The following is a 27657-nucleotide window of genomic DNA, read 5'->3' on the forward strand; positions in this document are numbered from 1 at the left end:
ACTCTCCACGTCCCAGCCTCTTGCTTGTTTATCTTTCTTCTTGGCCTGTCCCTGCTAGGATTTGGGTGTTTTGTTTTAAGGATTTTGAGTTGAAGATGCAGGGGAGGCAGTGATGCAGGGGTGTAGCAGGGGATTAAACTTGTGATGTTGAAATCGGATGGACGAGGGCTAAGATCCCAGCTCCATCATCTAGGTCCTGTGCTCTTAAGCAGGTCAGTGACTTTCTCATTTACAAGGACCAGAAGGAAGTTGATCTCATGGGGCTGTTGCTAGTTTTAAAGGAGATGATGTGTATTGCTTAGAAAGTTCTCCAGCAGTTGGGTGTAACTTCTCCTCTCCCTCTCATCACATCTTTAGCCTCAGTTTCTGAGGGACATCTTAGAAAACATCCTAGTGCCTAGTTTTCTCTTTTACATAATAGGGATCATGACAGTTCGATTCCCCCGACCCTGGAGTGGTTGTGAACATGGCAATGAGAAAAGGATGTTATAAAAAAAAATCTTATGATTCTCCTCTTAGCTTCTCAGAGTTAACAGTATACCTTTATCTCACTTGACTCCCAGACAACCCTCCCTCCCTCTCTCCCTCCCTCCCTCCCTCCCTTCCTTCTGGAGCTGGGCACTGTCCCTGAGCCTTTCTGTGCTCAAGGCTCTCCTTTTGCCACTTGAGCCACAGTGCCACTTCCGGCCTCTTCTGGTTAATTCATTGGAGATCAGAGTCTCACAGACTTTCCTACCTAGGTAGGTCTCTGCCTCCTTACAGGCATGAGCCACCAGCACCCAGTCGATTTCTTATTTTGTACGTAGTGGTGACAATGCTGGTTTTCCAGAGTTGTGGGGAAAGTTCCCTAGAGGTGGGCTTCTAAACACTAGCTTCCTTTTCCTCCTGTGCCTAGCAGATCTCACACATCAAGACTCAATACGACAATGCTCAGTGAGGGGCTGGAACTGAGTGGGTTCAGAGGAAGGGGTGAAGAACTTTCCATGGAACCTTTTTTTTTTTCTTTTGCTCAGGGAGGGAATGGAAGGGAGGAGAAGGACTGAGCTCTCACTGGAGGCGGGGAATCTTCACAAAGACCACCTTATGTTGTCTTGGAAGACAATCTTCCAAGGATGAACTTCTTCACTCCATTTTACTGAGGCACACAAAGGGCATTTGGCTGCCTAAGAGCCACAGTGAGCTGAGGGTGGGCTTTGGGACTGGGGTTTGATTTCTGAGCTTCCTGGTCTGGCTACAAACCTGCCTGCAGAGGGAGGGTGGGGTAGGGCTGGGCCCTGAATGATTCAGGTAGGAGTCACCTCTGCATTTTCCCAAAGAGTGGGTAGGGCTCAGGTAGGTGAGAACTCCCTAAAGCCATTCTGATCTAGTCCCAAGCTAGGTGGGAGAGAGGTCACATGACTGGTGAGGTCCAGGGGCTTGGAGAAGCTACAGAGAAGACATTTTGTCGCTGTCACCAGTGGGTATAGAGAAGATGGGTGGCTACATCCATCTTCCATGACTTCTGTCTTACATTGCATCCTTTCTGTCTGTGCCCCCATCCTTTGTTTCATCCACCTGACACCTGAGTCCCTGCATTCCTTCATTGCTTCCCAGCTGTGTTATCTGCCTCTTTGACTGCCTTTTTCCTTCCTTGCCTCCATGTTGGGATCTACAATGTGGGGCCAGAGCTTGGCCATAGTGAGAGTTCATTTGCAACCCAAACTGAACCTATCCTTGCGGACCATGTGATTCTATTATTTAAGCTGATAATTTTATTATCTAAGTGGATGCCAGAGAAGAATAGAGATTTGTCCAAGGCCACAATGTAAACAAACAAACAAAACCTTGAGAATTGAACTCAATTTTTTTTATCAGTCTTGAGACTCGAACTCTGGGGTTGGGCACTGTCCCTGAGCTCTTCAGCTCAAGGCTACTGCCCTACTCCTTGAGTCACAGCCCCACTTCCTGTTTTCTGGTGATTAATTGGAAATAGGAGTCTCTTAGTCTTTAGTGCCCGGTCTGGCTTTGAACCATGATCCTCAGATCTCAGCCTTCCTGTAGTAGATTACAGGCATGAGGCACTGTGCCCAGCTAAGTTTTTTTTTTTTTGATTCCTATGCATAAGTCACATAAGTGCTTGTTGTCCTAAGTATATTCAGGAGTTTGAGGCTGAGGTATGGTAGAAGAAACGGGTGTGGTAACTCCACTGGGCCGGGCTGGAAGGAGGGGAAAGCTTGGGTATAAAGGATGGAACCCCCTTTCAGCTCTTTCTTTTCTTCATCACCAGAAAGTCCCCTATTCTTTGGACAACTGGGCCCCACATTACTTATTACCTTGATCCCATTTTTTTCCCCATTGATTGTGTTTCCTTGCCCTGACTGGGTACTTACCAGGGCCGGTGGGAGCTGGGGGGACCGTATCTGGGATGGAAGATCCAGGCTGTGATTGGTACTCTCAGGGCCCCAGCCCCTCCCTGGGTCTGCCCTGGCTTGCTCTGGTTCCCTAAGGCAGCTGGCATTTGTCCCACTGGAGCACAGGACCAGCTCTGGGGATGGGTAGAGTTTCCCAGCAAATCTCACTTCTTCTGCCTGGTGTGGTGCTCCCTCCATATTCAGAGATGTCTGGGAATGTCTTCGCTCTTCTGCCAGGGGAGACAGCCTGTGAGTATGGAGGCCAAGAGTTGCTGTATGGCTTCTTATCCTTTAATGCCTTCTTGGCTCAGCTTCCTTAGCTTGGAACAAGAGAGCCAGATTTCTGGATGCTATAAAGGCAGCAGGTGGATATGAGATCATCTAGATGGTGAAATCTGGTCAGCTGTTGTTAACTGAGCACCTACTGTGTACTTATTATGCATATTGTTCACTAATTCTTCCAAAAACCATCTGAGATGGGTTTTGTTATTTCCACCCACTTTATAGATGAGAATACTGAGGGCAAGAGAGGACATGTTTCTTCTCCAAGGCATCTCAGCATTGAACTCAGGTCTCCTGGAATTGAACTCTTGGGAATGGAGTTCTCTCCCCCTGTTGTAGTGTGTATGCCATGCAGGAAACCATGCACAGACCTTTCCTTCCGTGCCCTGTTTTGGTCTCTGCATGGCAAGGCGTGACTCAGACTGGCTGCCTGCAGCTTCAGTCCTGTTCCCAAGCCCTTCTGCTTTGTACCTGGTCTCAAAGCCTCAGTTTCCTATCTACCAAAAAAGAAGAACCAGCAGCAGCATTTCTGGCATTCTCAAAAGGTCGAGTGCCTCCAGGATCTCGAATGAAAAACAGCCCTAGTGGTCATCATCCGATAATTAATAAAATGTCTTGGCTGGGGTGGGAGCAGAGGAAGTCCAGCGGGCGGTGGCAAGGCGACAGCTGGAGGGCGGGGTGGAGAAGGGGCGGGGCTCGGGGCTGGTGGGCGGGGCCTGGGCCAGGTGGGCGGGGCCTGGCCGGGGAGCTTGGGCCGCGCAGGAGGCACGGGGCACTGAGCCAGCCGCCCTCAGCGTTGCGCACCCAGCAGCCACCCGCGCCATGAGCTGTGAGTTCGACCCCAGGGCTCCTGCGTGGCTTCCCAGTGAAGCCTTGAACGCCGGGCTCAGCCTCTGTCTCTCCTCTGCAGGGAGGAGTCTATCTGTCCGGTTCTCTCTGCTCCTGCTCCTGCTGCCCTCACCACCTGTCCTGCCCCTGGACACTGGGGCGCCCACACCAGGTAGGGGGCCTCCTGGGTGCCCACCTCAGGGCTTGCACTCTCTCCTGGCTTGGTCCCACTCCCTCCTCACCTCTGCAGCCGGCCTAGCGCTTCTCTTTTCTGCAGAGGCTGGGACAGAGGAGGGAGGTTGAGTCTGGGGATGTGACAGTTGGGGTGGAGGTGGGGGTGTATGGGAGTGGGGGGCACTAGTTCCTTTCTTTGAGGGACTAGCAGACCCTCACCTGTTCCGGGCCTCTTGCTCTTCAGGCAGCCTCCTCACCCAGTAACCCCACTATTTCCTGTGGGGACTGCTTTGGAAGGAAGAGGCTGGGGCTTGGGGGGTGCTGGGAGGATGGAACTGGTCATGGATTCTTCTTTTCCCAGGCCCTCGTCTGGGGGATGAGGAGACGCAGGGTGGGGCATCCTGACCCTAGTGGAGAAGACCTCCCAGGGTAAAGATGGCCCTCAGGACCACCTGTCCTGGGAAGATGGGAGGGAGATACGCTTCTGGTGACCCGGGCTGTTTTCCTGGAAATTTACAGGTCACCTGTGAGGTCCCTGTGGGGGAGATTGAGGTGCTGCAGGGTCAAGGACATCCTTACACTTACACTGTACATGGCAGGGTTAGGGCTGGAACCCAGGGCTGTCTGACTGCACACACTTTTGCTACCTGGTGGCCCAGAAAGCTCTCCACACTCCCTGCCTTACCACCTGCCCTGAGGCCTTTTAGCTCCAGCACAATGGGGGAAGCCAGGTCTCTCTCATGCCATTCGCATTTCCCAGCCTGCTGCTGGTGCCGTTCCAGGAAGGAGTGCACTCCTCCCCAGCAGTCTCCTCCCCCAGCCTGCTGCACGTGTGCACATGCATGCATGCATGCTGGATGCAGCTTCCCTCACCTGGTGGCTGTGGATACTGAGACTTGAACTCAGGCCCTCAAACTCTAGCCTTTTTCATTCTGAGCTGGCATGCTACCCCTTGGAGCACACTTCCACTTCAGGCTTTTGGTTGGTTAATTGGAGATAAGGATCTCTTGGGTTTATCTGCGTGGGGTGGTTTTGAACCACCATATTTAGTAGCTAGGATGATAAGCACTTGATCTCATACCTTTTTGAGTTCCTCATCTGTAAAATGGGATCAAAAAAGAATGGACATTGCTTATTTCTGGATGTTTTGGAGACTTGGTGCTGAAAAGAGAATATTAACTTACAGTGTCTACTCAGGTTATAACTCATAGACAAAAGTTTTGCAGACGAGGAAGTGTGTGTGTGTGTGTGTGTGTGTGTGTGTGTGTGTGTGTGTGGCTGCTTTTGGGGAATCCCAGGGAACCCTCTTTCTTGGGTACTCTAGGAAAGAATTTGATTTCAGCAAAAGTCTGCTTTGTGAGAAGGGCAGGCAGAAGAATTCTGCATCCCATATTTAACAGAGCTGTTCAGCTCTGCTAGGGAGCCTTGTTAGACTCATTCAATAGGAGAGGGCTTGGAGGCCCAAAGAGGGTGAGTCGAATCTGTCTGAGATCACAAAGTGGGCTGGTGGCAGAGTGATGACCTGTTTTGTTCAGTCATTTAAATGAGCTCACCACTGAGACCATCCCACGACATCTAGGATCCTGGGTATGCAGGATCCATCCCAGTTTCCTGTATCCCACCCGCCTTCCTGTATCTCACCTGCCTCCCATACCCCATTTGCCTTCCTGTACCCCACCTTCCTTCCTCTGCCCTCTCTTGTGTGGAAGGAGACCGAATCCAGCTTGGAGGGCAAGACTTTCGCTCAGGCCTCTGGGTTTAGTTTGATACTTTATATCCAGCTAGGGATAGAGCATGACCTGGCGACTCTGTGTGTGTGTGTGTATGTGTGTATTTGTTTTTTCTACCCTAGGTTTTTAAGTAGAATTTTATTTTTGCCAGTCCTGGGGCTTGAACTCAGGGGTGCTGTACTGAGCTTCTTTGCTCAGAGCTAGCACTTTACCAACTGAGTCAGAGTTCTACTTCTGTTTTTTGGTGATTAATCAAATGCAATCTCATGGACTTCCCTACCCAGACTGGCTTTGAACCTTAATCCTCAGATCTCAACCTCCTGAGTAGTTAGGACTACAGGCATTAGCCACCAGTGCCCAGCCCCCCAATTCCCAGGGCTTTCTTTAGGCCTTTCTTTGCCTAGCACCTGTAAGACATAGAGCTAGGATGAGTTCATAGTCCAATGGTGGAGATAGCTGCCACCAGACTGTCATCCATAGGAATCAGAATGATGACTGAGGGAAACATGGGTCATTCAGAGCTCAGGGAGGAAATAGCCTTCCAGTGTGAGGACGTGAGGAGACTTTTCTGAAGTAGACCATGCAGAAGATGGTAGTGGGGCAAACCCTAAGAGTCTTTCTCATAGGAAGCAGTAGTCAGAGCAGAGGTGAGACCTGAGCAAGGGAGGTTGATGACTGGAGCAGAGGGGCAAGGGGGCTGGACCAGGAGGACTCAGAATGCAGAACAAGGAGAGAATGAGGACAGATGGCTTGGAGGAGATATTAGTGGCTGGAAAAGCAGCCAGGAGCCTCTTAAAAGGGCCAAGGAAAAGGTGGATAAATGGGTACAGGAGCCTTCATCTTCCAAGGGTGGAGGGTAGAGAATATAGGGGCCAGATTGGAGGAAGGCAGGGAGGGAGGGAAGACAGGAGGGAGGGGGGGAGTGTTTGGGGATCCACATACTCCTGTAGCCTCTAGCTTTGCTTCAGGGCCATCTCCCTAGCTAGGGTTCAGGCATGACCAGTGGCCAGGTGGAAGAATGTGAGGCTTGCCCTGGTGGTGCCTGGCCTGGAGCTGTCTGCGGGCTTCATGTTAGGGCTGGGCCCCAAGCCTGGACGCCTTGGCTGGTTTCCTCTTTGGCTGCCAGGCCCATGGAGCTTCTCTAAATATTATTCTTAGGGGATTTATTGCAGCCTCCCCTCTGGTGCCTGCTGCCTACGCACCCTGCACCCCGGAGGACGTGGCATACCTCCACTGGGCCTGTGTGCTGTCACGCTAAGCCCTTGCAAATCACAACTCTTGGGCTGGGGGACTTTTTCTTTCCTGAATCCTTGGAAAGTGTCTGGAGCCAGGCAGACCTGGGCAGTGGGAATGTGTGTGAGAACAGGGGACCAGGTGCTCAGCTCTTGTGTCTGTGTGTGACACAGGCAGTGTGTGTGTGACTCATCCTGCTGGGGGGCCTTGGGCACTGAATACAAACACATTGTAGACTTTTCTTGTGAGGGGCAGGGGCAGTCTCATCAATGGGAATGACAGTGACAGAACTGGCTTCACCTGGAGTTGAGAAAGGGGAAGGATGCTAGATGGAAGGAGATGGAAGCCTCCTTTGAGCTAACCACTCCATCCTCTAGTATAGACAAAACAAAACAAAACCAAAAAACAAAGTCCTGAGGCTGGAAGGGACTGGCTCAGTGACCCACATTTCAATTGTCTTTCTTGGATATTCAACTAGGCTTCTGGCCTGAGCTCAGTGTGACCCACTCAAGGTGAATTAGATCAAGTCTGCACCTCCCAGCTCTCTTTCCTAATGGTCCATTATTTCTGGGTCCTGGTTTCAGTCCCATGGTTTCATTCATTCATTCATTCATTCAGGACTTTCAATATCTACTTTGAAGGAACAGTGAAGGTCATCTCCAGCTTTTAGATCAATGCGCCTCTCCTTTCCCATCCCTCTCCATATCTAGGCCTGGATAACTCCTGGGGGAAGAAGATAGGGGGAATGAGAGGGGTTCAAGTCTTAGCTCTGCAACCTCTAAACCCAGGGGCTTGGGCAAGTCTCTAGCCTTCTCAGGAGCTGGAGCTCCTTGTTGTGCAATGGGGTGTTTGTTTACCCGTCCTAAGGAGTGCTGGCAGGACATAGGAGGTGGGACAGTGAAGCCATGGCCTTCATCCACTAGAGCTCTGCTACCCCAGCCTGGCAAGCAGCATAGGCCACTCTCAAGCAGCACCCTGACACCTCAGGGCAGCCCATGTTTATGGAAAGATCTAAGGGGAGGTGGGGGTGAGGCTTGGGGCAGGCAGCTGTGGCTCTCTGTTGGCTGGGGCCAACCTAGGGACTTCAGCAGGAGGCCTTGAAGCTAGTCTGGGAGGAAGGCTGGGAGGGCGCAGGCTGCTCTCCTGCCAAGCTGGGAGTGGCCAGTCTTCTCACATCATTTTGATTAATTCCATAGACATTTGCTAAGCTCTGGCTACCACATGGTGCCTTGAGTGTCTGGGATCTGGGCATAGCCCAGGCTATGTGCTTGGTAGGGCAGGAGAGTATCAGAAGTCCTTCCCCTGCCCATCACTCCCTCCCCCCCACCCAAGCCAAAAGAGATAAGCAAGGGGAGGGGTTAAGTGGAGAGTTGGGAGGATTTGTGGGTTGGAAAAACGTGAGTCTCCTATGCTATAGGAATATGAGACTGGGGTTAAAAAGAGGAGGTATGGAGCCCCTCAGCCCCTCCCCCAACGCATGCCTATTGAGTGGAAGAATTAGATCACTGGTGCCAGAGGTGGGAGCTAGCAGGTGAATTCAGATGAATGAGGATTGGCCTAGCAAGGGTGAGAGGTAGGGGGTCCCTGGAGCCAGCTAGAAGGCTAGTTCTGAGTCTCGGCCTCTCTGGCCCAAGAAGGGAAAGCTGGGGTTTTGCCCACCAGATCTGCCTGTGGCAGGCTGATAAGGCCTTTTTCTTTTGTCCAGCCTCCTTCCCCTTGGCCTTCCTTTCCCTCTCACACCCCTACAGGAACCACACAGTTGCCAGGGCTTAAGCAAAACTATTTGCATAATTCTTGCAATTTTTGAGGCCCTAGAGGGAGGGCATTGTGGATCTCCAAGGGATGGGGCAGGAAGACTCAGCTGCCCAGGCAAAGCCCCTGCTAGGAAGTGAGAATTTGGAGACTGGAGTAGAGGTGAGGACTCACCCACGGTCATGCTGTCTGTGTCAGCACCCCGAGATGAATGTTTGATCCCAGGCTGCTCCTTCTTTCATTACCCTCTTGACCCTCCCAAGTCATCACGTGTACAGAGTAAGAGTTCCTCTAAGACACTGGCTTGGAGCCCAGAAAAAGAAGTGTGTATTCAGAAGGGATTTGAGCATGTTTCTTTCCACAGCTGGGGAAGAGATCTCTTCCTAGGAGCCAAGAATACTGTATCTATCTGCCTCTGCTCTGTGTCCTTGGCCGAATCATCTCTCTCTGAGCCTTGATTTCCCTTGCTGAGCAGGTTTGGGGTGAGGGTATTGGGGGGAGGTGCCATAGGACATGAGGATGGGGCTGGACCTGGGTAAGCCCAGAGACTCTGTCCTGCTGAATTCCCTGTGCAAATGCAGCAAGTGGATGGTGGTCAGAGGAATCAGGGTTAGATTCTAGGAGGGACTTCCTTGTGGAAGCACTCTTCCAGGAGGCAGGAGAATAGCTGGGTGGCTCATTCACCCTCTCCTAAGAGAATTTTTTTTTTCTAGCCATGCTACTCTCCTTCCCTTGGTTTATGACTTTCCCTCAGGATCTTAACCCATACTCTGATATGGGCCAAGTCTATATCTCGCCGGAGCAGAGGTCAAGGCAGCTGAGACATTGGAGTCCCCTTTTTCTTCCTGCCACCAGAACTCTTGTCTCTGGACTTCTAGAGACTTCTTTCCTTATACCTGATGTTTGACCTAGCTGTAGGGTACAGGTGGAAATGAAGGGACAGACAATTGGTCAGACATGACCATTACTTGGCTTTCTCCTTTTTGTAGCCTCTGGTTCTCCATCTCCAAAGTAGGTATCAGGATGCCTGCTCTTTTCCTCCTGTAGAAATGGATGGTGACCAACCTCATTTTCCTACTGTCCAGGTGCTCAAAAATTGGGAGCTGATCTGAGTGAAGCTTTGCCCAGATCCTTGTTCCCTTTCTGGGCCTCACAACAGGAAGTGAGCGCTCCAGACTCATGGCCGCAGTGTCATATCAGCCAGCCATTTCAAGCCTCAGCCATCACAGCTAAGGGTCTGGCCTTTTCCCCTGCCAGCCTTTGGTGGCAGCATGGAGGAAGACTTCCCCTGCGGGGGGGCAGGGTGGAGGTTTCGTGTTCATGGCTGTGGGAGCTAGTAGGGGGCTCTGAAGTCTAGGGAAGGGTCACCTTGTGATTTAGAATTGAGATGTGACTTGAGTTCTTCCCCCTGGCTCCTCCCTCCCGCATTACAGGCGGGACAGGATCAGGGCACTGTGCCAGGGAAAATGTCTCATGTCTATTTCTCACCCGCAGTGAACCCCTGTTGTTACTACCCGTGCCAGAACCAGGGCGTCTGTGTCCGATTTGGCCTTGACCGCTACCAGTGTGACTGTACCCGCACGGGCTACTCAGGCCCCAACTGCACCGTCCGTGAGCTACCCCTCTGTTTCTCTCCTGCACCCCACTTCCTGTCCTCACCTCTGACCCCTGGTCCCTTCTCTTTCTTCTCTTGGCTCTGATCCCTCCTGATCTCGCTCCATGTGAACTCCTGCTTCTCTCGACCAGCAGTCCTTGCCACTGAGCTCTGAGGCCACAACACACCATGTTCCCTATCCACCACCATCATATCTGCCTCTAGCTCTGTCATGTGTCATCACTTCCAATGCTCTATCCAGACCCCTGTCCCGCCAATGCTACCCTGTCCCCTCCTGGCCCTTTCCCCCCAGTCCTCATCTTCCTACCCTGGCTACTTCTGGTCCTGTCAGCAGGGCCTGACTGAGCAGCTCCCATTGCTTCTGCAGCTGAACTCTGGACCTGGATCCGGCATTCCTTGCGGCCCAGCCCCACTTTCGTCCACTTCCTGCTCACACATGGACAATGGTTCTGGGAGTTTGTCAATGCCACCTTTATCCGAGACTTGCTTATGCGCCTGGTGCTTACAGGTGGGTGTGGAGGGGACCTCCCCACACACAATCTGGTCAGTAAGACAAGCTAACAGTCCTGGGGATTCATGGGACATGATAAAGGAAGTGGGTGGGGAGACTCTACAGTGCCAGATAAAACAAACCTCAACTCAAGAAGAGGAGGCAGGGAAAATGGGTGTAACTGGGATGGAAAGAATTTTGTCACCTTTTTTTTTTTCCCCTCTCTCTACAGTGCGGTCCAACCTCATCCCCAGTCCTCCCACCTATAACATAGCATATGACTACATCAGCTGGGAGTCCTTCTCCAATGTGAGCTACTACACCCGAGTTCTGCCATCTGTGCCTAAAGACTGCCCCATGCCCATGGGGACCAAAGGTAATGGGCATTGCATGAGCTAGTCTGGGGATCATAAGAGATGCTCGAGGGTCCTCTTTGGGGAAAAAAAGGCAGGCAGAGCTGGGTGCTAGCGGCTCACACCTATAATCCTGGCTTCTCAAAAGACTGAGAACTGAGGATCATTGTTCAAAACCAGTTTGGGCAGGAAAGTCTACGAGACTAGGAGACTCCCCCCCGCCTTTTTTTTAACTCAGGGCCTGGGCACTGTCCTTGGACACTTTTTTGCTCAAGGCTAGCACTCCGCCACTTGAGACACAGTGCCACTTTCACTTTTTCTGTGTATGTGGTTCTGGGAAATCGAACCCTGGGATTTGTGCATACTACCACTAGGCCATGCTCTTAGCCCCTCTACGAGACTCTTTTTTTTTTTTTTTTGCCAGTACTGGGCTTGAGTTCAGGGCCTGAGCACTGTCCTTGGACTTTCTCAAGACTAGAGCTCTACCACTTGAGCCTCAGCACCAAATCCAGCTTTTTTCTATGTATGTGGTACCAAGGAATTGAACCTGGTTCTTCGTGCATGCAAGGCAAGCACTCTACCACTAGGCCAAACTCCCGGCCCCTCTACGAGACCATTATCTCCAATTAATCACCAGAAAACTGGAAGTAGAGCTGTAGCTTAAAGTGATAGAGTGCTAGGCTTGAGCAAAAGCACTTAGGCCCTGAGTTCAAATCCTATGACTGAAAAAAAGAAAAAAAAGCAAGCTGAAGAACAATTATTGTTCCATTTCACAGATGAGTAGATCAAGACGAGATGGCTGACATGTCTCAAACCAGTGAGAACAGGAAAGGGTAGCCACAGGTCTTGCCTTAGGTCATCAAGAAAGTCATAGGCAGAGACAGCAGGGATGGTCCACGCCTGTAACTCCACAACTCGGGATGCTGAGGCAGGAAGATTTGGGATTCAAGGCTAGCTTGGGTTATAGAGCAAACAAAGCCAAACAAAAAGAAAGAAGGAAAAAAGAAATAGAGGCAGAAGCAGATAAGCATTTCCATATTCAATGTCACTTCTTGGTTTGCATTTACTCTACTGACTTCATCCATTGAGGAGCATTCCTCTGGGGTGGAAGTGATTTCGTAGTTGAAATGGAGGAGAGCTGGAAGGAAAGAAGACAAGAAGGAAGGAAGGAAAGAAGAAAGGAAGGGATATTATGTCATATATTGATGTTAACTCTGTGTTTGGTTCCTGTGTGTGTGTGTGTGTGTGTGTGTGTGTGTGTGCGTGTGCCAGTCCTGGAGCTTGAACTTAGGGCCTGGATGCTGTCTGTGAGCTTTTGTGCTCATGGCTAGCCCTCTACCACTTGAGGCACAGCTTCACTTCCAGATTTTTGTGGTATTTAATTGGAGATAAAAGTATCACAGACTTTCCTGTTCAGACTGACTTCGAACTCCTATCCTCTGACTTCAGCTTTCTGAGTGGCTAGGATTACAGGCAGTGAGCCACCTGTGGATGCCTCTACTGGTTATTTACTGAATGTGTATCGTTTTCTCTGCTTCTCTTGGTAGAGTTACAAAGAAAGTCAATTTTTTCTTCAGTTAGCCTAAGAACATATGGCCTCTGTGCAGATCCTCTTAAGGCCTTCAGCTCAACCTGAATTGTTCAGAAATCTGGAGGCTACTCAGTTAAAGGTTCAGCCAAGAACAGACAGACTCAACAGTCCTGCACTGCTGTAGCTTCATTTTCTGCCACAAGGTGTCGCTGTTGAACATTGTTCCTGGGTAGCCCCCCAGTTCTGCTTTGACGGATTCTGAACCTTGTGTGGATATTGATGTCTTCATAGTGTCTCCAGGTGCCTGATCTGGTGGTTCTCACTCACATGTTTGACAACTATTCCCCAGCTGTGGGCCAGTCTAGCAGGACAGCTGAGTTTAGCCAACATTGCCAAAATCAGTCTTTGCCCCAATGTCAATGAACAGTGATGTCAGATTATAGGGGTACAGATCATTCCCTCTAACTTTTCTTTAATGAGCTTCCTTTGGGGCACTTGATATCTCTCCTTGCCAGAGAGATCCAGCTGATCATTTCAATCCAAAGACTTTCCATTAATCTTGGACCTTACCTGAAGTCTGGTAAAGGGATTCATGTCCCAGAACATAGAAAAACCTAGTGCCTGCTCATCTGATGTTGGTATAGTTATCAAAGGCCTTCCCAAATTTAATATGATGGGTACCTGCTTCATGATGACTTTTCTTCATCCCAGATGTATAAAAATTGGCATAATTAAAAAAATATGTTGGCCAACTATAGACCACAGGCCAAATCTAAGCCCATCTCCTGTTTTGTAAGTAAAAGTTTTACTGGGATACAGTTACATTAAAAAAAAAGTGTAGCTGGGTGCTATGGCTCATGCCAGTAATCCTAGCTACTCAGGAAGCTGAGATCTGAGGATCAAGGTTCAAAGCCAGCCTAGGCAGTAAAGAACGAGGCTCTTTATCCCCAATTAATCACTAGAAAACCAGTAGAAAATGGGAAGTGGGGCTGTGGCCCAAGGGGTAGGGATAGCCTTGAGCTGAAGAGCTCAGGGACAGTGCCCAACTCCAGAGTTCAAACCCCACAACCCCTCCCCCCAAAAATGTTGTTTTTGATGCTTTCCTGCTATAAAACAAAGCTGATCCGGGTGCTGGTGGCTCATACTTGTATCCTAGCTACTCAAGAAGAAAAGTCTCCAAGATTCTTATCCCCAATTAAGTTTTTCATGATGAAAAAATTGCAAATGTACTTACAAGTTGAAAATATAATGAACTACATGCCCATGTCTCAGTGTCAACCCTAACTCACAGTTTACCAGTCTTATTTCACCTCGTCCTCCTCATTTCTTCTTCTTCTTCTTCTTCTGGAAAGTTTTAGCAAGGGTTTATTTTTAATATAACAGGAGAAATGTAGGGAGAAATGGGAGAGGGAGGGAGGGCCAGGGAGAGAGAGAGAGAGAGAGAGAGAGAGAGAGAGAGAGAGAGAGAGAGAGAGAGAGAGAGAGAGAGAGAGAGAGAGAGAGAGAGAGATTGTTTCTATTTTCCTATGCAGGCAGAAAATGAGAGTGAAAGACCCAACATGACAATTCCCTCTCAGTTTTTAGTGGAGTATTTTAAAGCAAATTTCAAATAGCGTGTCAGTCTACCTATAAACATGGCTAGGTCCTTTCCTCGTGTGGTGTAAAGGGCTACAGTATGGGGTTAGGTGTTTCTGAAGAAGATACTTTGAGTTTCTTGCTTAGATTTGCTCAGTGAGCCCAGAAGTCCCCAAGACAGTTTTTTTCTACCTCCTCCACCAGGGAAGAAGCAGCTACCAGATGTCCAGCTCCTGGGCCGTCGCTTTCTGCTCAGAAGAAAGTTCATCCCTGATCCCCAAGGCACCAACCTCATGTTTGCCTTCTTTGCACAACACTTCACTCATCAGTTCTTCAAAACTTCTGGCAAGATGGGTCCTGGCTTCACCAAGGCCTTGGGCCATGGGGTGAGTATCTAGGAAGGCTGCAGAACGGCTTCATACCTGACGTGGCACATGTGGAGCGTCATCACAAGCATAGAACCCAGAAGACATAGCCGGCTGTCTCTCTTCTCAGGTAGATCTTGGCCATATTTATGGAGACAATCTGGAACGTCAGTACCAACTGAGGCTCTTTAAGGATGGGAAGCTCAAGTACCAGGTAGTACTGGGCCTGGGGATGGGGTATCAGGAAGGTCTTCCCTTGGTTTCCCTGCCAATGGCTGCCTAAGGTGGTTGGGGCTGGGCCATGTCCTAGAGAAAGTCAGCCCTAGGAGTTGAAGATCTGTGCCAGGTGGAGAGACAGTAAACACAGGGAAGAAGTGCCAGGCACAAGATGCAAATGAGGAGCAAATGTGATCTCCCATAGCCTCCTGGGGGGAGGGGGTGGACTTGGAGTTCGATAGGCAGCTGCTGTCATTTTGTTATTTCATTTGTTGATTGGGTTTCATGTTGTGCCTTGCCTGAGTGACTGAGCACTTACCATCCTAGTTATGAGCCCTGCCCCAGGAAACCACAGCCATAGAGTATATGTAGGATATGGATTCCAGGACTAGTCTGCAACAGCATTGTCTTATGTCTTACACACACACGCACATGCACACGCACACACAATTCAAATTTTTAGAGGACACATTAAAAAACGATAACAAGAAAAGGCCACATGAATGTCATAATATGTTTTACTTGATACAATAGTATATCAATTTCAACCTGTACTCATTACAAAAATAAAACATTTCCCATTATTTTTTTCTACACTAAATCTTTGAAATTTGATGTGCATTTATACTTGCACAATGCTACAATTTGGATGCTATGTTTCCAACCTGATCTCCTAATCACCATTTCGATTTCTGTAAAGTTTTCAGTTGAATAAATAGATTTCCATTCAGTTTTCTGGAGTATGAGATGTTGTTGCTGTTGTTTTCTGTGCTAGTCTTAGGGCCTGGACACTGTCCCTTAGCTTTTTTTTTTGTTCCAAGTTGGTGCTTTACTACTTGAGTCACTTCTGGCATTTTGATGTTTCTTATAAGCTTTCCTGACCAGGCTAGCTTTGAACCACAATCGTCAGAGCTAAGCCTTCTGAGTAATTAGGATGATAGGTATGAGCCCCTGGGGTCCAACTGAAATGTGTTTTACAATTCTAATGGTAATCAAATAAAATCTAAATAAAGTAAATTTAAGTAAAATTCAATTCTTCACACTAGTCACATTTCTAGTGCTCAGTTGCCATTGGTGGCTAGTGTCCAGTCAGACTGCATTGTGCAAATCTTGACAAATGAAAAAAACAAAACAAAACAGTGCTACATCTTTAGGGCTACGGTCAGTGCTTGACAAATAGTACTTCTTGTTTTATTATTTTAATTTCCTTTTGTTGTTTGGGTGATGTAGTACTTCTTCAGTGAATAAGTAATTAATGGATGAATGAGTTAAGAGGAAGTTGCTATAGAATTGGTGGCATCTGCCACTAGTGAGCTGGTGAGGGGGCCACTGAGTGCCTAGAGGCTGGGCCTACCTAGAATTGCATGAGAAAAGAAGAACTAGAGAGGCCAGCAAAGGGCATAGGCTTTCCAGACAGAGGGCTCAGTACATGCTAAAGGCCTGAAAGCAGCTCGGATGAGTTGGAGGGAGCATGAAGACTGAGAGGGATGGGAACAGCATTAGTGGTGGAGGGGTAAGAATGACTGCAGATGTGTGTGTGTGTGTGTGTGTGCGCGCGTATGTGTGTGTACATATGTGTGTGTGCATATGTGTGTGTGTGTGCGCGCGTGTATGTGTGTGTGCGTATGTGTGTGTGTGTGTGTGTGTGAAGGACTAATAATTTCTTGCCTGAAAGAATCTCTCTCTCTCTCTCTCTCTCTCTCTCTCTCTCTCTCTCTCTCTCTCTCTCTCTCTCTCTCTCTCTCTGTCTCTCAGTCTTTTGCCAATCCTGGGGCTTGAACTCAGGGCCTGAGCACTGTCCTTGAGCTTTCTCAAGGCTATCACTCTACTACTTGAGCCACAGCGCCACTTCTGGCTTTTTCTGTGTATGTGGTACTGAGGAATGGAACCCGGGTCTTCATGCATGCTAGGAGAGCCCTCCACCACTAGGCCACACTCCTGGCCCTGGAAGAATTGCATGTTGTTTGTTTGTTTTAAACTGAGAGGACTACCCTGGCCCTGGTGGGGAGAATGGCTAGTCTGGAGACAAGAGTGGAGGTGGGGAGCCCCTTTGGGCTGGGCTTCAGGAGGAAGAGGAGGGAGGTTGCACCTGGACGGAGGTAGCCGGGATGGACAGAGATGGATGGGAGGGCAAGGTCGGACCCCAGGACAAGGACAGGCCAGGGTGGCCCGTGTGGGCAGCTGCGGGTGTCCCGTCCCCCCCTCCCCACAGGTACTGGACGGAGAGGTGTACCCGCCCTCCGTGGAGGAGGCGCCGGTGGTGATGCATTACCCGAGGGGCGTGGCGCCCCGAAACCAGATGGCTGTGGGCCAGGAGGTGTTCGGGCTGCTGCCTGGCCTCATGCTGTACGCCACCATCTGGCTCCGGGAGCACAACCGCGTGTGCGACCTGCTCAAGGCCGAACACCCGACCTGGGAGGACGAGCAGCTCTTCCAGACCACGCGCCTGGTCCTCATAGGTGAGGCCGCCCCACCCCGGCCCCCCTGCCGGGAGACCCCACCCACAACGCCGGGGTCCCCTGCCTGTCCTGTGGATGGGTGGAGATGGTGCACAGGACGCTCCCGCTGGACGCGTGCCTCTGAGCTGTGATCCCCTACCCCGAGCCTCAGTTTCCCCTCCTTTTCTGCTCTCAGAGGCGCACACTTGACAAGCCCGACGCGTGCAGGGTTCAAACCGCAGCTTGTCCAGTCTGGTGTCCTGCGCTGCATGTTTTCTGCCGTTCTGGATTTTGGTAGCTGCTAGGTGACTCAGAGACAGGATATTTTTATGTCCCCTACGGGGGTGGGGGGTGAGTCTACCACCTGAAATGTCAGATGGTTTCCTGCCTAGGAGCTCGGCCTCTGCCACCTCTGTCCACACCAGCTTCTGTTTGAGTCACCCCCCCCACCCCTCCCTCTGTTGGGCACCACTGGGCATGGCTGCTCCCAATTATAGTGCTGAATTACTACAGCCTGGAGGAACCTGGGACTGGGAATAAGAATAGCTTGGAGAGGAAGGAGGGACTGACTGGTTCTGCTTCAGAGAGGACAAGTCTACGGGCTGGAGGTCACCCAGCACATTGGCTGGGAATGAAGCTTTGACGAAAGGCAGGAACCCAAGAGCACTGTACTTCTTTCATTTCATTTAACATCCCATAGCTTTCTGAATTGGCTTTGAATACCCTTGTGAAAAGTTTAGATTCAGACAGGTGCCAGGTATTGTGGCACCTGTCTATCATCTCAGCATTTGAGAGGCTGGGGCAGGTTGATGGTGAGTTTGATGTCAGACTAGGCCTGTTTGACTGATGTAGTGAGATCTTGTATCAAAAATGAAATTTAAAAAAATAATAAGAGAAGAATACATTCAGAGAAGGTAAGTAAATTCTTGAAAGTCTCTCAGCAGAGGGAGACTTGCGCCAGGTTGATGTACCACTGGAGTTCCTGCTACTTCTCACTGCAATGCGAGGAGTGGAGTGGGTGGGGAGGGGTATGCTCATATGGTCTTTGCTGAGTAGAGAGCAAGGCTTGGTCTGCCCAATTGCAAGGAGGAGCATGTGAAGAGGGGACCTGCTCTTAGGTTCCTTCCTCCTCCTCCTCCTCCTCCTCCTCCTCCTCCTCCTCCTCCTCCTCCTCCTCTTCTTTTTCTTCTTCTTCTTCTTCTTCTTCTTCTTCTTCTTCTTCTTCTTCTTCTTCTTCTTCTTCTTCTTCTTCTTCTTCTTCTTCTTCTTCTTCTTTTGGTTGTGGGGCTTGAACTCTGGGTCTGGGCACTGTCCCTGAGCTCTTCAGCTCAAGGCTACCACCCTACTCCTTGAGCCACAGCACCATTCTAGGTTTTCTGGTGGTTAACTGGAGACAAGAGTCTCATGGACTTTAGTGCCCGGGCTGGCTTTGAACTTCGATTCTCAGATCTCAGCCTCCTGAGTAACTAGGATTATAGGCAAGAGCTGCTGCGCTCAGCTAGGTTCCTACTTCTGTTCTTGTTTGTTTATATGGTACTAAGGAATTGAACCCAGGGCCTCATGTATGCTAGTCTAGCACTCTGCCACTAAACCACATTCCCAGCCCTCATGCTCCTACGTCTAAACAATAGGTGTCAGCACTATGACACTGTTCCAACAGCACAGATACCTTTGTGTATCCTACACACAGCCAGTGAATCCTGTTGCATAGAAGATTAACGTCCCATAGCAGATTAGAAAAGGGAGCTTCAGAGAGATGAAGGAACTTGGCTTAAGCTCACAGAAAGCTACGATTAATGAAACCAAGATTTGGACCCAGGTCTGATTCCAAATGCTGTGGCTCCTCATTAGTCTACTACCAAGTCCATTTATCTCATGACTAATTGGCCAAAATATCAGTTTCCTTTTAATCTCTAGGTGGCCTTTTTAATCTCAGGATAGAGTATTCAGTTTGCTTTGTAAGAGGATGGTTCCTGAGCAGGCAGAGGGGAATTCTGTCCCCAAGAATTCCAATATCAGAACAGATGAAAAATAAGAGGATTTTTAGCTGTATGTAGGGCTAAATCCACCGTCTGCCTCAGGTCTTTGCTGCAGTAGCTTGCCTCTCTGAGGGTTTCCTCATGAGCCAGCTCTCTGAATTTTCTAGCTTTGGGGGTTTCTCTAGCCTCTTTTAATGGGCTATGGGAAATGACAGCTCAGTAGTCTTAAGTCCAGTTCTTAGACGCTTCCTTGGGGATACTGTGTCCTTTGTATATCCTGTTTAGCTGGGTCTACACCCTCCCATTGCATTGTGGCAGTCGAGTCCAGGTGATTGTGTCTGGGAGTGAAACCTGAGAAAGTTCTGTTTTCCCATCCCATGATGAGATGAAGGGCAGGCGAGCAGCCAAATATTGTCAACACCAACAAAAAAGAGACTTCTCATGAGCCAGTCTGCTTTCTCCAAGCTGTCTACCTACATCACTGTGCTCTGCTGACCTCCTCTTCTCTAATCCTCCCTCTCCCTGGGCAGGGGAGACCATCAAGATTGTCATTGAGGAGTATGTGCAGCAATTGAGTGGCTACTTCCTGCAGCTCAAGTTTGACCCAGAACTGCTCTTTAGAGCCCAGTTCCAGTACCGCAACCGAATCGCCATGGAATTTAACCATCTGTACCACTGGCACCCACTCATGCCTGACTCCTTCAAGGTGGGCCCGCAGGAGTATAGCTATGAGCAGTTCTTGTTCAACACCTCCATGCTGGTGGATTATGGGGTCGAGGCCCTGGTGGATGCCTTCTCTCGCCAGAGTGCTGGCCGGGTAAGTCTCAGTGGAGTGAGGGTAGGGATAAGGGAAGATAAGCTTCCTCATCTGTAAAATGGGTATAGTGTCTCTACATGGGGAGTTGTGAGCATCCCTTCATTTCTCTTGTTGACTTGATCACACCAGACCTTACTCTGGTGTGGAGGATTTAATGGTGAACAAGACTGATGTACTTCTGTTTCTCTTTTGTAACTTACGTCACCATAGAAGGGCTAAGAGCCCCACGCCAGCAAACATCATTTAATCACTTGCTGTGTTTGAGATATAGTGTCTTCTTTTGATGTTATCAGCGCTCAAAAGTTGTGTTAAGAACTGCAATACAGAATGGGTAGTCTCTGACCCCAAACTGGCAGCCATAGATCAGGACGTGATTGATAGAAAATGGGTCTCATAGCCAGCAGTTTCTGAAGGAAAGAGGTAGTGTTATTGGCAAAGGTATTACAGCTAGAGAGGACAGCATGGGGTCAGCCCTGGGGGTCAGAGGGCACGCTTGGAGGAACAGAAGGAAGCTAGGGTATGGTGGTATGTAGCTAAGTGCTTGCAGAAAGTGTTTATTGAATGGGATCCTGTGCTGTGGGCTGGATCTTGTCTTCCCCCAGATTCACGTGTGGAAGTCTTAACTAACCTCAGAATACAACTGCCTTCAAAGATAGTGTCTTTAGAGTCAGTTAAAACTGAATGCAGAAATCAGGGTGGGTCTAATCTCATATGACTACTGTCCTAATCAGAAGAGATTAGAGCGTAGACCTACTTAGAAGGAGAGTCCTTGAAGACAGGGACAAGGAGGCTTTTTATAAGCCAAGGAGAGGGGTCTCCAGGGAATCAACCCCGCTGACACCTTGGTATTGGCTTGTAGCCTACAGACATAGGAGTAAGTTTCCGTGTAAACCACTCACTCTGCAGCACTTTGTCATGGCAGCTCTGGCAAGCAAGCACATTCTCTTTTTCCTCCTTAATCTCTCCTGCTGCACATGGGAGGTTTCCACCTCCTTTATCCCAGCTCTGGATCTCCCAAGGACATTTTCCACTCTCTTATCTTTGTGCCCAAGCAGGACCAGAGTTCCTTCTGGAATTTCACTGGAATTAGCATAAACTGCTGCCAGCATATGCTGGCTGGTCTGTGGTCTCTCTTCTTGTGGGAACACAGACCTGAACAGAGCCAATACCCCCTATGTAGGACTGTATTGTTTCCAGAATGTCTTTGTGGAACAATGATGAGGGTGTGTTTGAAAGGCCCCAGTGCTCAGCCTGGTACAAAGCAGAAAGGTAACTGAAGTGTGTTGACTCCCAGGACATTAAAAAGAGACACTGAGACCCCTGTTCAACAAATATGCATACATACAGACAAATAAACAACAGCAAACCCAGGACACAAGACATGGATTGGATTCCAGATAACAAAATGTGATGCGACAAAGAACAGAATTCAGACAATCAAAATACATGCTAGATAATAGTATTCTAATATTAACTAGGTTTAATTAAAAATCTTAGAGAATGTTCTTGGAAGATAAAAACTGGTATCTATAATTTGTCATTAATGGTCTTAATGACTGGTTCTTGCACTCAGGGCCTGGACCCTATCTCTAAGCTTTTGTGGTCAAGCTTAGTGCTTTACCGCTCGAGCCACAGCTCCACTTCCCAATTTTTTGGTAGTAATTGGAGATAAGCATCTCATTGACTTTCCTGTCCAGACTGGGCTTCAAACCATGATCCTCAGATCTTACCTTTCTGAGTAGCTTAAGATTATAGGTGTGATCCGCCAGCAACTAGCCTAAAAATGATACTGATGTGTCATTTAGAAAAAGCATGCCTGAATAAAATGTTCGTTGGGTGACTATAGACATTCTACTTTTCACCAGGTTTCAATATGTTTTCATAGTAAAAACTGAAGAAAAATAGCAGACTAGCTAATGCCTACGTGCTTTCACCATATCCCCAGATGATATATAAATTTGCAAACTGTCTATAAACATTATCAACAAATATCAAACATCTGGGAGTATTTGCATTCTGAATCCAGACCTTTGTGGATTTACATCATGATGTTATCTCCATATATTTACCAGACTGAATCCAGGATCCCCATCCCAAAGGTTCACAAAAATCCACAGATAATGAAAATCCTTAAACAAAATGAAATTTCGCATCTAACCCATAAACATCTTCCTTGTACTTTCAATCATCTCTTCACTACGTATGATACCTGCTATTATATTGCATGCTCATTAGGAAATAAAGACAAGGGGAAAAAAGTTAACCAGTGTGTAAGAAGTGATAGCACAGGCTTTCCCTGGTGATTATCATGTACCTTGGGACAAATTCTGAGACAGCTGCTTTTCTTCCCTTAGCTCTTATTTTACTTCAGATGTTAGGTGGATGTTCTTGTCTTATTCTGTGCATAGGACAAAACTCGACTTTAGCTCAGGTAACTGCCCAAGGTCTTTGTGTTTGTTTGCTAAGGGTTGCCCTGATGAAGTACCATGGCTTAGAACCACAGAAATTATTCTTTCACTGTTCTGGAGACAGGAAATCTGAAACTAAGATGTCAGCAGGATCGAACTCTCACCGGAGGTACTTAGGAGAATCTGTTCCATGTCTTTCCTTTAGTGTTTGCTGTTTGAGAACTGCCCTGTGTATTCCTTGGTTTGTGGATTTATCATTCTGACCTCTGTTACCTTTATCCTGGGTTCTCTATGCTACTAGTCCTCTCAAAGAGTACAAGTTAGGATGCACATTCCTCAAGGATGGCCTTGTCTGAACTTGATTCCATCTGAGAATATTGTAGTAGCTACCCTCTTATTCATGGTGGACTCATTCTAGGATACCCAGTGGATGGTGGAAATTGAAGACAGTATCGAATCCTATAGACTACATTTTTTAATTGTGCCCATACTGCGGATTGAACTCAGGGCCTGGGCACTATCCCTGAGCTTTTTTGCTCAAGGCAAGTGCTCTGACACTTCCAGAATTTTCATAGTTAATTGGAGATAAGGATCTCACAGACTTTCCTACCCAGACTGCGCTTTGAACCACAATCCTCGATCTCAGCCTCCTGAGTAGCTAGGATTACAGGCATGGGCGACTAGTGCCCAGTTAGACTACATGTTTTCCTATACATACGTGTGCATGATAAAGTTTAACTTATATACTAGGGGTAACAAGATTTATAGTAATAACTAACAAGAACATTGAATATTTATAATACTTTGTAACAAGAGTATGAGAATATGGTCTTTGCTTTGTCTCTCTAGTTCTCAAAGTATCATGTGTGTGTATGTGTATGTGTATGTGTATGTGTATGTATGTGCACATGTATGTGTATGATTGAACCTTGTGCTTGGTAGGCAAGTGCCCTACCACTAAGCTACATCCCCCAACTCAAAGTATCTTAGTGTACTATACATATTCTTCTTGGGATGATGCAAGATGATTAATACATACATGATGGGATGGCATGAGATGAATGAGACATCACTGAGGCAGGGTTAGTTTACTACATAGGATTACTAAGATGCAAGAACTGTTGTACCGTAATGGTTGATCTGCCATATGACTGACAGGCAGCTATCTCTTCCATCGTGGGTCTTCTGGACAAAAGAATGTTTTATATCTTGGGCAACACAGAGTATCACTGCATTAGATTTCATCATGCTACTAGCAAATCACATCATTAAAACCTGAGGAGTTATTTCAGGAGTTTTCTATTAAACTTTGTACTGCCAGAAAGGGAATTCTCCCATCCCGCCTCCCCCGCAACAAGGGAACTACAGCATTTCTAAATTACTACAGGTTAGGGCTTCAGTGTAACTTTGGAGGACACAGTTCAGTACACATGGCTCCACAGCCATATTAATGGCTGAGCTGGGATTGGCACCAGCTTCTGTTTGCTTTGTTCAAAGTTTGTTTTGCTTCAGGTCATGTTTCATTCAACTATGTTTCTTGTTCCCCCCACCCAATTATACATGTACTATTGAAACAGAGTGCACTGAAGCATTGACAACCTTTCACCACAAGAAATAGAACTTTCTTTAGACCTGTGCCTCTTAACTGCTCTTAATCAGGATCATTTTCTGGCACCTTTCTTTATCTCATCAGAACATCTGGGCTTTAATGCATATTTTTTCTCCCTCTACTAGAAATGGTAGTAGCTGTTGGAGTGACGCAAAGGATTAGGAAACAGCCTTTGAGTGACTAGAACAGTCTTCCTGGCCCATCCACACTTCCACTTTGAGTGAGCTGAGACTGCAGTGCCCTTGGAAGAAGTCATGATACAATAGACGGAGGGCCAGTCAATCCCTCCACCCCCATCACAGCTGCCAGGCTCTCTGCCCTGGCTCAGAAAGACTTGAAGTTCTTTTTGAAGGACCTGAGGCTCCAGAACAGTTTGGCCTGGCCCTCAGATCCACAGCTGTGCTCATCTCTTGGCAGATTGGCGGGGGTAGGAACATAGACCACCACGTTCTGCATGTAGCCATCGATGTCATCAAAGAAGCACGCGAGATGCGGATGCAGCCCTTCAATGAGTACCGCAAAAGATTCGGCATGAAGCCCTACACATCTTTCCAGGAACTCACAGGTGAACGTCTTGATCATAGTCCTGACCCTTGAGGGGCTCTCAGGAAAGTGAGGGAGAGAATAAAGAAATAGACCAGGACAATACCAGTGGCCCTCACTGGGGCCAAAGGAATGATAAAGATGGTACATAACCCATTTGGGAATGGAAGATGACTTTTCAACTGAGTTTGAAGAGTAAGTAGGAATTTCCCAGTTGGAGAATAGAGGTTTTGAGTAGGGCAAGGGGCAGTACAGAATCACAGAGATCAGATCGTCTGTACCCATCGGGAGAACTCTTGTGGCGGTGGCTGGAGTAAGGGGGCTTAGGTTAGGAGTGTTTGGCAGCAAAGTGTAGAATCTTGAATTCCATGCCAAAGCTTTCAGATTCTATTCTATCTAGTAGTCCATAGGTATTTATTGATGGATGTATTGTGTATGAATCACTTAGGAAGATGACTAGAATGCCCAATCTAGCTAGGCTGTAGATAAGTGGTAGAGTGTTTGCTTAGCACATTTACAAGACTCTGACTTCAATCTCCTCCACCAAACCAAACCAAAACAAACCCCAAATGAAAGCAGAAACCAAATATTCCTCCAAATCTTGTGATTTAGTAGGCCTCAGTAAGGGTTCACGTATCTGCACACATGCACGCGCGCGCACACACACACACGCACACACACACACTTCCATGATTCCCAGATTTTGAGCAGTCAAAGTGGAACCCTGTTAGTTACAGATAATGAGGTCACTGAAACAGGGGTGTGCCCTGCACGGTTGCTTGGTAGAACGTGGGTTTGAGGAAGCGGAAAGGGAAGTTGCATGTCTCCTTTTCTTTGGTCACTCACATGTGGCTCTCACAGGATGGAGGGGAACCTGAGATCATTGAATGAGGTTTCCACAATCCAGGGACTCGTAACACTTGTCCTTCATTCATCTCCCATGACAAATAGTCTAGACAGGAGAAAGAACACTGTTACAAAAAGTTTGTGTGACTTTGGAGTGGACCCTCCTTTCTGTGAGAATGACCAGGTAAATTATCCCCAGAGAAGTGGGATGGATGGGTTTCTTGAGAATCCAAGCCATTTAATGGTAGATCTAGGTCTCTGGGCTCTTTTTTTTGTAGCACATTCTTAGCAGCCAGTCCAGATTGAGGGCTGATTTGTGCTTTCATTCCCCACACTTTTTGCCAGTGCCAACAAGTCTATATTTTAGAGCATTTGTCCAGTCGCTCAAATTGTTCTTCTGGATTTCCTATTATTTGTAGACAAAAGTGTGCCTAGATTCCCACACAGACCCTAAGGTTACCACACTCTGACCGTAGATTCTTCCACTTGCAGGAGAGAAGGAGATGGCAGCTGAGTTGGAAGAGTTATATGGAGACATCGATGCCTTGGAATTCTACCCTGGGCTGCTTCTTGAAAAGTGTCAACCCAACTCCATCTTTGGGGAGAGTATGATAGAGATCGGAGCTCCTTTTTCCCTGAAGGGTCTCCTAGGGAACCCTATCTGTTCTCCAGAGTATTGGAAGCCAAGCACATTTGGTGGTGAGGTGGGCTTCAACCTTGTCAACACCGCCACCCTGAAGAAGCTGGTCTGCCTCAACACCAAGACCTGTCCCTATGTCTCCTTCCGTGTCCCAAACTCCAGTCAGGACCACAAGCCTGTTGTAGAGCGACCATCTACAGAGCTCTGAGGGGCAGGGACATAGCATTCTGGAGGGCAGGACTTTGTGAATGTTGTTCCAGAGTGCAGAGGTCTGGGCCATGGATCTTCAGTGCTGGTATTGTGAGGATTTGGGTTGACATTTTGAATTGGGGATGGTCATGCTAAATTCATGTTAGGAGTTGGTCTCATCTGGGCTTCCAGAACTCTGGGATCCTGTTCCTTGGCAGTCTAGAACATCAGGTTCCTGGTTGGTTCGAAATAGAGGCACTCAAGAATATAGAGCTCCCGGGCCGAGAGTTTGGCCTAGTGGTTAAAGTGCTTGCCTAGCATGCATGAAGACCCGGGTTCGATTCCTTGGTACCACATACATAGAAAAAAGCCGGAAGTGGTGCTGAGGCTCAAGTGGTAGAGCTCTAGACTTGAGAAAGTCCAAGGACAGTGCTCAGGCCCTGAGCTCAAGCCCAGGACTGCCAAAAAAAAAAAATATATATATATATATAGCTCCCGACAAGCCCTTCTAGAAAGATAAAGGTTTCTGATTTTTTGCATTCTAAAACCTGGGTGGCCCTCCAGAATGTTGGCTCATTAAGGATCCAGAAAATTGTGTTCCTGACTGATGACCCAGAACTGAGGCTGATAGGCTGGATCAGTCTTCACTTCAATACTGATTTATTTTCCTGTTCCACTGAGGGAGACACAGAGTAGGAGAAGCTAATGTGCATCAAGACTTCACTGCCTGAATTTATGCCCGAATTGAGAGGGCAAAGAAGTATTCTTCTGGGCACTCCCACTTAGACCCTGGTCCAAGGATGTGGTGAAAATAGGTGGGCTTTTCCATGCCATTGTCTGGAAGCTGCCAGAACTCTGTCCCCAGCTGAGTCTTGACTTATGGCAGCTGTTTCTCATGAAGCTAATAAAGTTCCTTTCTGAAGTTGTCTGCTATCTGTGACTTTTGGTCTCATCCCCAAATGGAATGGCAGCACCCACATAGCCTTTTTCCTGTTCATGAGTCAAGTGAACTGGAGACTCAAGCACAAGTTGTTTGTGTGTGTGTGTGTGTGTGTGTGTGTGTCCGAGACCCAATCTGGTATATGTGCTTTACCTTAGGTATTTCATTTGTCCCTATAGGCCTTGTCCAATATGCTCCTCTAATCCTGGAAATACAATATTCAGTTCCCACCAGCTGATGAAAACTATGTCCCTATCATTGAACGACAAGAGGGACCAGAGAGGAGAGCACTGCCATGTGTCAACTTTGCACAAGGAATTCTCATTTATTTCCACACCTGAAGCATGAAGTGGGTGGCTTAATTCTTGTCTCAAAACCAAGGAAACCAAAGGAGCGGTCAATGGGACACACCTGCCCCACAGGTGCCCAAGCCAGGCTTAGAATGCAGCCCTGACTGAGCTTTGCTTTTACTTATGTCTCGAACCAGGACCAGGTCTGAGCTTGCCTGACTGGCACAATTAGAAGACAAGCGTGTAGGCTCCTCCTTACATACTGGCTGCTCAGTCATCTGGAAATGTTTATTTTAGGAAGTACTTTCTGTATACTTGTTACTGGGTAGGCTCAGGGTTATAGCCATGCTGATCAGTGTGGATCAGTAAGGCTTCTACCCACATGGAGTTCATACCTCAGCACAGACAAGAAATCAGAACAGGG

At 48.1% G+C, this 27657-nt stretch overlaps 1 protein-coding gene across 2 annotated transcripts; it reads left to right on the forward strand.

Moving 5' to 3' along the window:
• The first annotated feature begins 3425 nt into the window (after positions 1-3425).
• On the forward strand, positions 3426-26925 carry Ptgs1 (prostaglandin-endoperoxide synthase 1). Of its 2 annotated transcripts, XM_090330576.1 has the most exons (11): positions 3426-3501; positions 3583-3672; positions 9884-10000; positions 10372-10512; positions 10727-10870; positions 14158-14339; positions 14449-14532; positions 16747-16993; positions 19482-19768; positions 24203-24350; positions 25667-26925. In XM_090330576.1, the coding sequence occupies exons 1-11, from the start codon at positions 3495-3497 to the stop codon at positions 26020-26022; spliced, it is 1803 nt and encodes a 600-aa protein (XP_090186702.1). In that variant the 5' UTR covers positions 3426-3494; the 3' UTR covers positions 26023-26925. The 2 variants fall into 2 exon arrangements, with proteins under 2 accessions (XP_090186702.1, XP_090186703.1); XM_090330577.1 differs by lacking the exons at positions 3426-3501; positions 3583-3672 and having other exon boundaries at positions 9917-10000; positions 10339-10512.
• The last annotated feature ends 732 nt before the right edge of the window (positions 26926-27657 follow it).

This window comes from Megascapheus bottae, chromosome 3, assembly GCF_031878675.1.
Source record: "Megascapheus bottae isolate mThoBot1 chromosome 3, mThoBot2.hap1, whole genome shotgun sequence".
Classification (NCBI taxonomy): Eukaryota; Metazoa; Chordata; class Mammalia; order Rodentia; family Geomyidae; genus Megascapheus; species Megascapheus bottae.